General features: G+C 40.1%; 1 protein-coding gene across 1 annotated transcript in view; it reads left to right on the top strand.

Annotated features, from left to right (window-relative positions):
* Window positions 1–11,593, top strand: part of LOC124999778 (synapsin-3-like) — a 111,392-nt gene extending 99,799 nt beyond the window's left edge. Inside the window, exons 11-14 of the mRNA XM_047574809.1 lie at window positions 3,262–3,393; window positions 3,905–3,923; window positions 4,012–4,168; window positions 5,160–11,593. Coding sequence (XP_047430765.1) covers window positions 3,262–3,393; window positions 3,905–3,923; window positions 4,012–4,168; window positions 5,160–5,283 — 432 coding nt within the window. The 3' untranslated portion in view covers window positions 5,284–11,593. The remainder of the gene's footprint in view (window positions 1–3,261; window positions 3,394–3,904; window positions 3,924–4,011; window positions 4,169–5,159) is intronic.
* Window positions 11,594–16,103: the final 4,510 nt, after the last annotated feature.

Raw genomic sequence — 16,103 nt, forward strand, 5'->3', positions numbered from 1 at the left:
TAAGTAGAGATTCTGGCTTTCTTGTGGTAAAGGTTAGGGGTCTATATAAACATGATGTCAGAACGGGCTTTGCTTACTTATTTTACTCTGTTGGATTTGGAATTGTGGATGGCCTGGCTAGTCCTTATCAAAATCAATGTCATGTAAAGATTTGTGGCTCATTTGGACTGTAGACGTCATTTCAGCCTCCTCAATCGCAGGCATTTTAGCCATGCTAGTGGCTCCTGGGATGTTGATCTATTAGGGGCCAAATATGTCAGCAACTACTCTATATATTGCTAGGAAATGTCCTGTCCCACTCTGGAATAATTGTCAATATAAGCTCCACCATCAGGTCAATTCGTCAGACACTTCTTCATTAGACTTGGTATTTAGTGCTGATTAGCAAATGTTAGCATGCTAACATTAGCATTTAGTTCCAAAAGTACAGCTGTGAGGCTCGACTGGCAAGTATTTTCAACAATATTGTGACACCAAAATGGAGGAAATTGAAATTTTGCATTTTTTTACAGTGGAGTATGCAAGTTTTAAATAATATTTATAAAGGAGTTTTGGAAAGAAAAGGGGTTTTGTTTTGCAAATTAGATTTTCACTATGATTTTAATGAATATACTAATTATTACAGTTCAGCAAACTGTAAAAAAAAATGACAAAAAATACTAAACTTGATATAAAAACTCTACAAATATATATATATATATATTTTATCCATTACATGTGTTTGTATTCTTGTATATACTTTATATTCAGTATTTTACTATAAATCTTAATGAGCCCCACTCACTGCCACTTTCTTCATTAGCAGTAATGCTTTTCCCAATGACGGACTTTCACACAGTTACAGCTACAAAAAAATAGCCGCCCCATGATTATGAATGAAGTTTCGGTTAAAACAAATGAGGTGAACCCTTGAGGCTGCAGCTGCCTCTGACTGCCTTTTTCACATGATCCTCGCTTCACAGTTCATAGTTGTCTGTCAGTGCAGTCAGTGCAGACTTCCTTGCAAAACACGAACACTCTTAATATATCCCACAACTCATGAGATCACAACTACTAACGCCAGTAACAACCAAGCGCAGCATCTCTGCTTTGTTGCATGACACATAGCTGTGCTTCGTGTTCGTGTCCTGATTGCCGTACTCCAGCGTACTAACATTGAAAATAAATAAACCTAGTGCATTGGCAGATTCTGAAGCTGCAGAAATCCCGAAAGACTTAACGACGTTCTGTAACGAGCTTAAAGAAAAAAGTGTCACAGCAGCAAAAACAGGTTTATGGCTCTTTTAATGGCGCCTTGTGCCATGACTGCGATCTAACCAAACACCAGACCACCTGATAGAAACCCACTTGCCTGGAATTACCCTTGAGAAAGTATATTGAATCAAATATAACTTATACCACTGATAAAAACAACCTCGATCCCAGAAAGCGGTCGGGTAGTGAAACAGCAGCACATGACTGGTCTCTGCTCGGTGCACGATGAGAGGATCAGCACATGCACACATGCCCGGAGCTGTGTTTACAGCTTGTGGCCAAGGGGGGCAGCGGTGGTGGTGGTGGTGGTGCTGCTGCAGCAGCAGCCTGATTCACCCCACTGGGTATCTGCATCCAAGCCAGCAGCAGTGCCAGCAGCCACACTTCTGCTGCTGCTGTTTGTTTTGGTCTTCGGGGAGGAGGATGGCGGGTCCCCGATCCCCATGTGTTCTCTGTGGTTCTGCGCTACACGTGTGCGTGCATGTGAGCTCAAGTGGTGGGAAAGTTTTTTTTTTACTTTGTTTTGTTTTGTTTTCTTTGAGGTTAATTATTTGTGTGGCAGTGGATTTGGTCTGCATGCTTCCTTAAGTCATACTCCGGCAACATAACATTTACAGATGGAGTCACATTTTGTCTGCTGTTTGCTGGAAATCCTAGCTTTGTGTCTTTTTTGTCCCTCTGAGGGTGGCATAATGGCACAATAGGAGTAGAGTTGTGTTTCTAAATATAACTATTTGGTTTATCTAAAGCTGAAAATGAGAATGGATCAGCAGTTCTCAGCATGAAAGTCTCATGAGCCTTTAAAACAAAACCAGCTGGCGTGTTTGCACCAGGTCATGCGATAAATTATCAGGGCAAAATTACGAGAGACGTCCCCTACAAGAAACACTTCAGAAATAAAATAAAAAAAACTTGTACAAAACATCTAAATTAAACAGATTAAGCAAGCCTGAGTGATTGTTTGATACAGGCCCTCTCTGATGAGCACCACAGTGCCTGGGAACATGCGGGGCAGACCGTGTCGCTATCAGTGCATCCGGCACTTAACTGGATTTATGTCCAGCAAAGACCTTCTGACCTCAACAATGATAAATTACTTAACTGTACATGTGATCTGCACAAAACAACTCATCATCTTTGGCCCCACACCACTGAGTCCATCATAACTGTTTTGATATAATTTTGGCTCTGAGGCATAGGTCTTCAACAGGGGGTCCGCGACCCCTAGGAGGTCCGCAGAGGTACTCTTAAATTTCCTTGACTACAGATTAATGTGAATCCAACATATTTTATTAAAGGGATAAATGGAGGCAGAAGACGTTATCTTTCAGTCAGCACTCCACTCATTCAGAGATACAGGAGCGGTCTCACACAGAGCGCCACACTAGATCTGTCAATCTAAGCTTCCTGTATGTAGTAGGCCCCGCCCCCATCGCTGCCGAGCCAATCACAAGGCTGCATATTATACACTGACTCTGTCCGGTTCCCCGCAGTTAGTTGAGAGCCTGTTCACCATATGAAATCCAGAAGCATACTGCAATATTAGCAGATTAGCTCGGTCCCAGCAGCCAACTACTGAGGCCAAAATGATATATACACATACACACATAGTTATTTATAGTTCTATGCATGTTTATGTTTACAACAGTTGCACGGCCACTCTACTGTTGCACATGTTTGAAGTTAAAAATGAATATTTGAACCTTGGTATTATTTGAAAAGCTTAATGTTGAATGCAAAATAATAATAACAATGTATATTCATAAATAGCACTAGGCCAAGTTTAATGTACAACACGTATAGTAGGTAATCTGTCCATCAGTTTGGGGGTCCTTGGCCTGAAAAACGCTAAAGATCCCTGCTCTAAGAGCAGTTGTGGTGTTAACGATAAGATGGGGTTTATTGCCATCTAGTGGGAAAATGGTAACATTTCAGCCCCGCGGTGGATGCGGTCCAGTTTCAACAGCCATCCAGGAAGCTGACTGGATGTTTTTCCTGTCTCTGCAGGTGATGGACAGCTCCATGCCTCTCATCGGCGAGCATGTGGAGGAGGACAAACAGCTGATCACGGAGATGGTCATCAATAAAATGGCCCAAGTGTTGCTCGGAGTTTCCACGCCTCAGCCTGCCTCTGTTAAGGTACACCGTCAGGAGACACGTTCCCCTTACACGGCTGTAAAACCTGTTCCTGTAATCAGTACTACAGCTTTCTTTCACACCTTTAAAACTGCTTTACCTGTCAGTGCCAGTATGATCATTTTAAGTGCAGCTGATGCTACAAGTGCTACCATTAATGCTAATAAAACTATAACAAAAATATCTAACACATTTCAATAATAGTACTTAATACACAGCCACTACTCCCACTAAAGTAAATAGTAAAGAATCTACAGAGCTAATTATTATTGTTTTCATGCTAACAAGTAACACTATTTACTCTACTTTCCTTATTGATACCACCACTGCATTATATTTAATGCGTTATTACGACCTCTGGTGGCCGTTCAAGTCAACTGCAATCTTTATAATTTTTTATACTGTTTTAGCAACTTCAGAAAATAACTGTGGTAGTTGTAGTAGTAGAACTACAATGCAAGCTGTTCAGGAAATAATAGTATACTATTTCCTTTCTGTATTCCTCCATACACAGACCACACAACCAAGACGAGGTAAGAAAACTCTTTTGCTCAACATTTTCACCTTTGGTAATAAGTACAGTGCATTGAAACAGTTGTCATGTGTGTACATTTACAACAGGAGGACAACGCTCTGCTTCTGCCTCTCCGTCTCAGTCAGCCCAGGGGTCGCCTCAGAGAGCCCGGTCAGCCAACACCTCTCCCAGCCAGGCCTTCCAGCCCGGCCCCATTCCCGCCCCTACTGGACCTGGAGCTCAGAAACAGTCACCACAGCTGAAGTATGTCCAGAGTCCTGCTGATATCTACTCCCTAATGTGTCAGTACTAGCAGAAAAGACATATATCACCTCTGTTCCGACCTTGTATTAACACGTGTCCTGAGTGCTTGGATCACGAGTGAACAAAAAAACTGGGGAGCGTCTTTAGCAGATGCCTGCTCCAGAGGCACTGTGTGAAGGAGTGTAACTGCAGGTCCTTCCTTCCTTCCTAGACCGCATATATATATAACTTCTGTTGCATTTAATTTGCTATTTTTTTTTTGTTGTATTCATTTAATGTTTACTTTTGTATCTCTTGTGTGCACTGTCTTATAAAGCCTAGGTCTTAAACAGCGGGTCCACGACCCCTAGGGCGTCTGCAAAGGTACTACACGGGGGTTTCAAAATCTCTGGTTGATTAGACATTTTACTGTATATTTTTTTAATATCTACCCACAGTTTTCCCCCACTAATTTACATTTCATTAAATACACTTTAACATGACTCTGTCAGGTTTCTCACAATTTGCCAAGAGCCTATTCAGTTCCCAGGGGAAATTCCAGGCGCACACTGCAGTAGTTGAACAGCTTAATATTGAATGCAAAATGGTAACAATAATGTATATTTTTGAATAGCACTGGTTTAATGTAGAACACATAAAGTTGGTAGGGGTTACCTATGTAATCTCTCCATCAGTTTGGGTATCCTTGACCTGAAAATGTTGAAGACCCCTGCTTTAAAGTTTAAACCGTATGATGCTGCAACGTTGCTAATGTCTACACTGTGGGATAAATAAAGGATTATGTCGTCTTAAAATGCTTCCCCACATGCATCCTGATAAAGCACTCGAGATCCAATAGCAGGTGTGCACAGCATAAAAACTAAATACATGAATCCAATATTCTCTGATCTGATCTCTGATGTTTCATGTTGATATGGGGCCTCTGATTCAGTGGTCCTATTCTACCCTACCCTAACTACACTATAACCATACTGTTCTCTTCTCTACACAGCAAATCCCAGTCGCTGACAAACACCTTCACAGAGACGCTAAGAGGAAGCCTGACCGACGACGAGGCCAAAGCTGAGACCATCCGCTCCCTCCGACAGTCCTTCGCCAGCCTCTTCTCCGACTAAAACGTACCCGTCACTCATCAGGTTTAAAAAATGAAAAAAACAAAAACAAACAAACAAAAAAAACACCCTAACTGCTTAATCTGTTATGGAGTCGCGCCTCTCTTCCAAATCTCAGCTTCCTGTTCCTTCTCTTTCCTTCTACATGTGTGTGACGTCTTAACACCTAGTGCAACCTACTGTCCTCAGATCAATGATGAGTCTACCACTAGAAAGGCCAAGCCAATTTTAAAGGCTGTGTTTGGCTGGATGTCAGTACAGACAAACTAACAAACCAAACCCCACTCACTTTTCTGTGATTTTTACTCTATCGTCTTGTCTGTGTCTTCTCAAGCTACTGCAGCTGTCTCCCTAAACCCATAATGCTTTGTGTAGTTACTGCTCTGCATCGCATTTGCAATTTAGTTTAGAGTTCGAACACATCAGTGTAAAAAAAAAAAAATTAGATTAGCTGATGTCTGTTTTGGCCTTTCTAGTAGTAAATGATTTCAGTAAATAGTCATATTCTAGCTCGTGCTGCTTGGTATGTAATCGTCCTTCTGCATTATCTTCGTCCAACCGGTGAAACTATTTATGTGTTCGTATTTCTGCTTTTAGTTACATCTATCTTCATGATTTCGATTGACACACGGCTTCCAAATTGTTTGCAGATTTCAACGGCAATATTCTGACCCGATACGGTTCCACTTAACTCATAAATGTACTGAGTCCTCACGGTTCACCAGCGATCTTTCAAGCGTCTTAGCCAGCAGCAGCATTCCTCAGACATCCATGTGCTGTAGACACACACACTGGCTCACGTAGTGACTCCTCCTCTACCTTGGCCTGACATTACCAAAGTGCTTTTTGATAAAACATTTAAAAAAAAAAAAAGAGTCCCCCCTGCGCTGGGTCGAGAAAACAGTCTCGCAGCTAAAAAAACGTTTGAGCTCGTGATTTTAACAAGGTGCAAACGCTGTACTGACTTACAGCCATGGTCTTCCGTCACAGCTCAGATCTTCCCCCCGCAGTTGCTCCTTTTCTTTCCATTTTGTTTTTCGTGAATAGAACTACAGAGTGTTCGTTGTGGCGTCTGCTGGGTCTTTAAAGTTGACCAGTGAGGATGTAATCTTTCGAGATGTATAATGTGCTTAATCATCAACAGGGAAGGTTGGTTTCTGTTTTATTTCACCACGAGCATCATTTCTCATCATCTTTTTTAGTTTTTAGGAGTGAAAACAATGTGTTTTATGGGAACTGTCATTTTGTTAGGACTTCCTAGAAAGTCACCCAGAAAGAACAATAGGTTTTGTGAAATTATGGAGAACGTTCTGAATTCTTGTGGCTTACTGTAGCTGGACTTGCTGTAGATCTTCAGAAAAATTTCCTTTAAAGCACCGGTCTAAATGCTTTAGATGGAATTTGCATACACACTGTAGCCTACAAAGAAAAGCAAGTCATTGGTATCTAACTGGTTAAAAAACATAAATAAATAATAATAACTCAGCTTCATAATCAAAAAGTTATCACAATCAAAAGTCATTTAGTAGAGTGCCAACGATCTGAATTTCATTCTCAACTACGACCAAATGACTGTATATGTTTTACAGGAAACGACGCTGAATCATCTTTTTCCGTGCAAACCTTGTTGCTACCAACTCACAGAAGCAGATCAACTGTTCATTTGGTTTTGCATGCAGAGCACAATCACAATCTGATGATTTTTAAATTGGTACTTTTGCTGGAAATCATCTCGGTGTCTGATAGTTGCCTTCATAACTATCAGTTTTCCCCCTTTTAATTGAATTTATAGGGAGAATCACAGGTTGCAGGATCTTTGATTATTTGATTTTAAATGGACCTGTCATGACTCCAAATAATTACAATAATAATAATAATAATAATAATGATAATGATAATAATAATAATAATAGGACCTGTTTTACTGTAAAAATACAAATGCATGAAGGTGTATAAAATTTTGTTGTGGTGTGTGTGGGAGTGTGTGTGTCTAAAGTTGTAAATGTACTATTATTATTATTAATAGTGACTATTACCACAAAATAACTAGACAGTTTCGCAATAATTATGTTAATAAAAAATTTGATGTCATTTTGATTTGAACGATGAAACTTGACACTTTATGAGAAGCTGTTATTTATTTACCTTCTACGTCTTTTTTTTTTATTTTTGCCAAGAGTTACAACTGAAACGATCTGATTGGTTGCATTTATCTGCAGAGGGTGGAGCAACAGAATTAGTTATTGGTGTAGTCAATCGACTTTTGCTAAACCCCGCCCTCTTAGTTAGTACTAGTGTAGTGTATTGCTAAAGCTTTTTACATTTTGTATGCTTTGATAACTGCGACAGATTTTTGACATTAAAATGGTGGAACCTGGAGGTGATACATTAGCAGCTAGCGTGACGACAGCTGCTGCTAACAGATATTATCTGCTGTAGCTAGTTAGCTAATACCACTAACGTTGATGTGAGTTGGTTAAAAAATGTCTAACTTTAGCTAACGTGTTGCTTTGAAACTGTTCACAACGGGTAAAAGAGTTTTAAATATGCACTTGATTGATATAAGCCAAACTTATCAGGTCCCAAGAAAAATGTCAGAATAGAAAAAAGACAAAATAGTCAAATGAAGTATTTATTGTTAATTAGCTCTAGAAGGGAAAATGTAAGCGTCTATCTTACCTTAAACTGATTAGCTGCTTAGCATACCTAACATGGAAACACTTTATTGTTTGTATTTTAATACTAATATTCTACTTTTGTAAAGGTATTCAAAATGATGACTTGCCAATATGGTGACATAGCCATGTAAGTAATGTTATGTTGGGTAATTGGTTGTGTTTTTATTTTGTTTGTTTGTTTTTCCCCCTTCAAATCTTATGAATACATACTACACATTTTGCTAACTCCAACACAACACCTTGAACTTTTAGGTTTTCACCGAAGGCATTGAGCTACGTTTTTTTTTTCTTTTTATTTGGTTTTTGGAATTTTATTTTTGAAAAACAGTAATGCTGTCTGCTATTACACAACCAGTGTGTAAAATTTTGCAGTGGGCTTTTCTAGAATGAAAGCAAAGACACTCTTATTTTCACTAACCAATGAAAATATACTCTTACATTGTTTCTGCTAGTCAATTTCATCCAATCCTGCACACTGGTCCGTCTTACTTTCTAACTTCCTACAGTCATTCACTGTAATAATTCCACCTCGGACTGTTTGGAAAAGTAAAAATTCTCATTTTCAGTCTGTTTTATCTCTGAGTTAATGCATTGCTTTGTAATTGAACATTTTTGCAAGCAATTCCTAACCAGGCACTGTGTCAAAAATGGACCAAATTAGCATATCTTTGTGAGACCCCTCGAAGGTTAAAATCATCATTGTTCTGTGTTCGTTCTAAAGATTATTACCATTTAGTATATGATACTGCAGTGTAATAAGCCATAACCAAACCATGAGGTTTAACGATCCCTTATGTGCCACGTAATAATGGCTGTGACATCGCTGATAAATCGACATATTAACTTTGATCACTGTGTTCGTGGCCTCTCCTGCCCAGCAGAGACCCACAGCAGCAACTGCTTCTGATTTTGAGCTCAAAAGATATCATACCCCATGGTTTAATGATGTGCTATTAGTACTTCTGGTAGAATGAAAGATAAACTTTGATGTCACTTTTCTTAGTTTTAACGCACTTTGGGTTAAGAATGCAGTTTAGGATCAACTTGTTTTTTAGTTGCGGAACAGACAAGTTCTCTCACTTGTCTTCTATCGCTTGACACACCTGATAATTTTGACTCAATTGGAATTGAGCTGCAAGGGTTTATTAGTAACTACCTCAAGTTCAGCAGTGCTCTGTTGAAACTGACTACACAGTGGTAGTACTGGAGACGATTTTGTGAAATGAGCAGTGTGTTTATTGTACATTGACTACATCCTTGTTACTCATCTGCCCACCACCACATAAATCCTGTCCAAACGATTTTATTGGCCTGGCAGATCTTTGCCAAGGGGTTTCAGACCAAACACGGTCCTCTTTAAGACTAGCATACACACTGGACAAATCGAGAAGCAATGTGATGTAAAGAGGCCATGGAATTTCATCGTTAATTCGTCAAGTTGCAACTTTCTCTTCCCAGGCAAACAAATCCTTTGGTGACATGAAGTAGTAAAACTAACCTCAAATTTGAGGTGATAACCAGTAAAAATGTGAAGTTCATTGGCATATGACGGAAACAAGGAGTTGCCCAAACATTTACGGCAAGGAAACACCGTCCACGACTTTGGTTCCAACCACCGAATTCTCTGTGCGTGGGCTGGCAGCGTTGGATGAACCTAGACTGAGCTGGGTCATTGATTGACGTTATTTTCTGTTCAAGTAGAGAGCTGTGCTTGCAAGAAGAGCTATCGCTGACCCTGTATGAGCAATAATTTTACGTTCTGCTTGTCTCACTCAGAAACATTTTGGTTGGGTATTATAAAAGTGGGTTACCTAGGCCACCAGGACCTGAAATGTGCACTAGTGACAAACTGTCTACAAAGTGACGGGTGATAAGCATATACACATTATATATGCTCACATATGGAGCTTTAGCCCACTCCAATGGAATTATATCTAGTTAAAATACACCAACTTGGCCCTGTCTATGCCAAAATGTTAATGGTAGATTCGTGATGACAGCCTGTAGTTTAGTAATGAAGTCTTTACTTCCTGAGACCCGAATTTTTATTTGGTCTGCATTTTTAATTCCTCCAAGGTATTTGGGATTAGTAGGACCTAAGACATATAAAAACTAAGCATCATCTTTGAACAGGAAGTAGTAGTTTTAAAAAAAATAAATAAATAAAACTCATATGTGGACACTGGGATTACATCATTTATATTACAGTATAAAGAAGTCACCAATGTGTGACAAAAAAAATAAAACCTTTTATTTAAATACCCGAACATGGCTGCAAAATGACAGAATTGCAAACAGTGATGTCCCAACGTCCTCAAACGAGTATTTGCTAATTAGCAAAAATTGCTAATTTGTTAAATTTGCACGTCATATCAAACTAGAAATGTTAATAAGCAGAAATAAATACGTTTCAACCTTTGCTAACACTTCATGGCAGACTAAAGTGTCCACTAATGAGGACAATGGGTTTAAATGAAGCAGAATAAGCTGCAACAAAATCTAAAACTTAACGTCTCCGTATGAGGCAGGTACTCAGGAGGTTAAAGGCAGTGGTACAAATATAAAGACAAGTTGGGGGTATCCACTTAAATTTCCATTGGGTACTCTTTAAGGTTAGTACTAGCCTCGTGTAAAGTAAGCATTTGGATTTCATTACACTGTTACTCTTCTGTCTTTCACTGCATGAGGCTCACTCATATGATTTAATTGGCCCAGCAGATCTTAGCTGAAGCATAATCAGTTCCCAATAGAGTGACTTCAGACCAACCTTTCACTACAGAAATGTTTTGGGCAGGGAAAGTTGCACTGGCTTCCAAGCTAGGTTATTACAGTGCTTCTTCTTCTTCTTTTTTTTTCTTTTTTAATTTTTGTTCTCTCTTTATGGATTCCAGCTGTCAGAGATTATAAATATAATTTGGCTTGTTAAGTGGTGTGTTTCAGCACCAGCTCCACTCCAAATATCTGCGTCTTCAAAATCCTGTTGCTGGTGTCACATGTTGGTGTCCTTTTACAGTGCGCGGAGAGCTTGTGCTCATTTCACAAACTGTTGCGAAACAGTTGCATCGCTTTACCCCCGTCACATGATTTCCAGTTATATTATTTGGACGAGAGGCAATACGTTTTTTTTTTAAAAGAAAAAAAAAATCATGACCTGGTTGAGCCATCAGGATCCACTTCGGGTGTGTTTAAGTGATATAAAAGCCTAACGGTGAATAAATATGCAGCCGCAGAGACTTACCATTAAATACAGCTGATACTGCAAGCAAACACCACTTTTAACGTGGCGTACGTCCGTGAGAGAAATAATGTCATTGCACAGGTTAATTTGCTGATCTTTCGGTCCACTGTGTCCCTTCCTCTCTGCTGAATGGTGGGTGGTATTGTATGGTACTTTAAGTGTATTAACGTTCTGTATATTGGTGTAAATGTGGCATGGAAACCAACCCCTCTCGTGTGCCTCGGGTGCGTAAATTTGATCGTTATGTGATCTCAGTGTCTGGCTGCTTATTTGTGAGAAGTGTGATGCATCTCATGTGTTTCTGTAATTTTATCAGTATGAATATTATTTCTGTACTTTCGTTCTTTTGTCTGAAAAATCAAGATTTCTGTTATTAAAAGTTACGACTTTTATTATACCTGTGCATTCCAGTCTCTATCTGCGCCGCTCCATATGAAAGGATCCGATTGTTTTTGTTTCCATTTATGGTCACTGAAAGGGGAAACGTTGGCTCTTACTCCACTTTAAAAAAAAAAAAAAAATCCTGCTTGAAAAATGCAATTTTCAGAAAATGTAGTGATAATCCTCAAATCCCTTCATCTTGGATTAGTACCCTATTTTATTCCTCTTGGCATGAGACTCGGGCTGTTAAGAGCTGACTGGTAACATGAGGCCAACAGAGAGAGAAACCTGCTGGACTCCCTGCACCTCCTTTCATGTGCTGCCTACTTCACGTCAAGCTTTGAAATGAATTGCATTAAGCGATAATATGAAACACATTCAGCTGCGAATATGTCACAGCACGCGGCCGCTCACGTTATGACTTTTCAAACAATGCCATCATCACTCAGGTATTTCCTAGACTACTTCATGTCGGAGTGTGCCTCCAACATTCAGAATGTTTGGTTATTATCAAGGTATTACACACAGCCTTAAGGAGAAAATAGCTTTGAGCTTGACACTGATCTGATTTGTAAAGATGGTTGACAGTACTTATGTGGGTAGATTTTGGGTTTTTAAAGCTTTATTTCATTTATTTGCAACTCATAGTGTAAACCTCCACATCCCGTCAAAAGCCTACAACAAACACCCCCAGATGTACGTTGCAAGGAAGCTTTAGTCTTGAGTAGGCGCTCAGAGAGACAGTGACCTCTAGATAGATTGATAGATAGATTGGACATTGGTCATGATGGACCGGAGTTTGTTCAGAGTCCTTGCCTCTGCCACCAATATCAGGGTCCCCAGCTTTGCCCCTACAACAGAGCCAACCTTATGTATCACTTTGTCCAGCCCAGATGTTTCCTTCTTCATAGCTTCTCCATAGTGTAGAAGGAGTACACTGGCGAACAATAGTCCAGTAGAACATGTCCAGTAGCTTCTGAAATAGAGATGGATCTCACCTTTGTAGTATACTAAGTGTATGTCAGCCGACCGGTCCAGATGCGATCCAAGTGTAGACCCAGGTACCTACAGGTCTGAACCACCTCCAAACGTTCCCCGAAAATGCTTAGTGTGGTAATCGCGTGTTAAAGTGGGCGTAAAGTCTGTGCACCTTGTTAATACAATAACGCCCAAACTGACAGAGAGATTGAGTAGGGACTCTTGTATGTGTTCCATATTTTGCAACCCCCCTGCAATACCTCCATTTACAATTTAAAAATTAAAATGTGCAATACCACTGAAAACCACTGATAACCAAACTGACCTATTCCAGAGTGGGAAGATTAAAATCAAACTAAAAGCTTGCCTAACTGCATATGTGTGCATCACCTTGAGCTAAAACTTTGTTGAAGCTCCCTTTGACTTTGTTAAGCTGTCAGTTTCTATATGAGAATCATCCTGGCAACCTGACTCGATTCCTCTCAGGTCTTTCACCTCCCGCGCATAGCCCATTTATGCTGAAGTCAATCATTTCTTGATGTGGATGTGTGCTTTGCGTCAATGTCATGCTGAAAGATAAAAGTTATTTTTATGTTCAGCTTTCTTGAGACTCCATGCCAAAGCTGAATTGGTACTTGGAGCTATTTGTCATTCTCTCCACCTCCACTGAAGCCTCAGTTCCAGCTAAAGAAAAGCAACCGGCAAAAAATGATGCTGAGACCGCCGTGCCTCACTGTGGGTATGATGTTCCTTTCCTGATGTATTGCTTTTGCACAAAACATACCAGATGTTTTTTTTTTTTTGTTTTTTTTTGCAGAAACTCCCATCTTGGATTCATCAGGCATTATTTCACATAGTTCTTGCAAACTGGATATGTCTAGTTCTCTATCTTATCCTCTTCTTGGCAGTGTCACTATCGGGCCATATTTTCTCCAGCTGTTGATGACTGTCTTCATTATGCTCCACGGCATATCTAATACACTTTGCACCTTTCACGCACCTGAGTGATGCTTTTCTTCAGTGAGGTCAGGGCCGTGGATGCTGAATACGTTGACTGCGATCGATCCGTCGGTTGCGATGGTAACGGGAGTAGATTGCTTGCTGTAAAAGAAAATGCCATACCATAGTCTATCCTCACTGTAGCATTTGACACTTGGTTAACGTACAATATAATTGTACGTTAACCAAGGATCTCCCCACACAGCTGCTACAAAAACGCTAGCAAGCTAAGTACATAGCCTTCCAATTTATATCTATTAAATATAAATATGAGTGACAGTGCTACTCTGTATATATTTTGCATTGTTTAATGTACATTTTGACTTGGTCCTTATGAAAGAAGCCTATAATTAAAAAGAAGATGAGGACACACCTGCTGCAGATGCTTTGTAAGCTAGTTATAGTGAACATCACTTTTCTAAAGCCTCTAGAGTTCCTCCTCCCACTGGCAGTTAAAATATGTACTGTACATTTAGGTTCTCTGTGTTTATGTGGGGTTGTAAATTTGCAATGATATGGAAAGCTATAAAGACAAATTCCTGTATCTGCGACAGAGTGGCATCTAAATGTCTGCATTTGTAACTAATTTGGTATGGGAAGCTTGTAGCCTGCAGACCACCCTGACTACTTTCAACAGCAGATGATTCAGTGAGTGATTCAGAGATGAAATACTGTATTTATATAGTGTTACATCACATTATATCCCTCATGGAAATGCTCTTGCGTTCAACTTATATTACTCTGTTTGGATTAACTGCTATGTTCACCAAGAGCTCACCTCATACGTGGTGATTTATATCACCCCTACGAACTCTGAAAGCTTTCACCTTACATCTGTCGACCCCTGACCCCTCCCGGCATCCTGAACCCCTGAAACTTCCTCGCTGTTCGTTCCGATTTGGTTCCCGAACAAAAGACACGTGTTGCATTCCAGACCAGCCTGATGGTTATCAGGTTATCCAGTGCGATTTCTTGCATTCTTAAGGTGGAATGTCAGCTCAATCATGTGCAGCAGGTCTCTGCCTGCCCCTGCAGCCTCCAGTGCCCCTAGAAGCACATCGGCTCAGGGATCGCCATGCCCACGAAACTGAAGGGGGTAAATGTGGTCGAATTTTATCTGGAAAGTTCAGGTTTCACCCTCAAATGCCTTTAAGAGCAGATGCCAGAGAGTTGTTACACTCTCCCACAATGAACCAGGAATCCCAATAGGGGGCACTACTGTCCTCCAAAACAAATTCCATTCTTCCTGTATCCATCCTCCTTCCATCTCCCTAATAATCATCATTATTTAAAATTGTTTTATCTGTTATTTTCCTCCCACAATCATGTTAACAGAATTCCAGTATTCACCGTATTTACCTGTTATGTAAATATAACAGTGCAGTACAAGACACAATACAAATTATAACAATATTAAAGCTGCACCAATAAATGTTAGTATAATAACAATAGGAAAAATAGATGTTAAATATGTCTATATGTGTATTTGTCACTCATTCTCACTAGTCCCATCAACCTTGCCTCCTGCTGAACTCTCTCTGAATCACCGGCTGTATGCCGCCTGTGTGCGGAATAAATGTACCAACTAGTTGAAGGTTATAGGCAAACATGCAATTAGATTTTCTGGAGATCTGGTAGAAACCAAACCGTCAAGGCCAAACACACTGCTCTCCGTGAAGCTCTCTGTTGGCCAGATGCTTGAAATCCATATTGTCCATTCGTAAAAACATGTCAGGTTGTTCCAAAGGAATCGTTACAGCAGCTTCAGGTCAACAGTTTCACAGATGGGGTTTTGAGAATTTATTCCAGGAAAACATGAAGAGGAATGATTAAAGGGCCCAATCAATATAAATAAATAATAATAAAACAACAACAACAACATTTTTTTTTAGCCTTAACACGTCTCAGGACCGGACGCTGCGACATGGAAACTGTGGTGTTAACGGCTATAGATGAAACGCTGCTGCCTCAGGGTCTTCATAAAAAGAATTCCAGTCTTAGGATTGTGGGTAGTGTAGTGCTGCATGCTTTTCAGATGAACAGCAGCTCAAATGAGTCTGAGGTTTATCCAAAATCCTTCCCTCATACAGTCAGTGCACCCCATGTAATGGACACATCAAGTGCAAAGCTGTACGTTGGGATTACAGATGTTTTAATCATCATTATTATAATGGACACTTGTTTTGTTCCACTATTTCAAAGCCCACTAATAAAAATCGAGAAAGCATACAGTGATTCCGGACACTGCACATGGATGTTTCTGCCAGTGTTTGGCAGTCTTCTATGCCCTCTGAATATTTACGTTTTCTTGCGAAAGCCTGTGTTTGATCTCAGGTGTCAAATGCGCTGCTAAAAAAAGGCCACTAATATAGTTAACCTTCACCCTGTTATATCCAGCTTGTGATTTACATCCCAGAGCCCGCAGGTCTCTGCCAGCACCGGAGGTCTCATCATTTAACTTGTGGGTTTGAGCACGCATGCGTGGGTGGATCACTGCGTGTGCGCCTTTTTAGTATCTCGCATGTGTGTGAGAAACCCACTTGTCCCCC

The sequence above is a fragment of the Mugil cephalus genome, chromosome 22 (genome assembly GCF_022458985.1).
Source record: "Mugil cephalus isolate CIBA_MC_2020 chromosome 22, CIBA_Mcephalus_1.1, whole genome shotgun sequence".
NCBI classification, from domain to species: domain Eukaryota; kingdom Metazoa; phylum Chordata; class Actinopteri; order Mugiliformes; family Mugilidae; genus Mugil; species Mugil cephalus.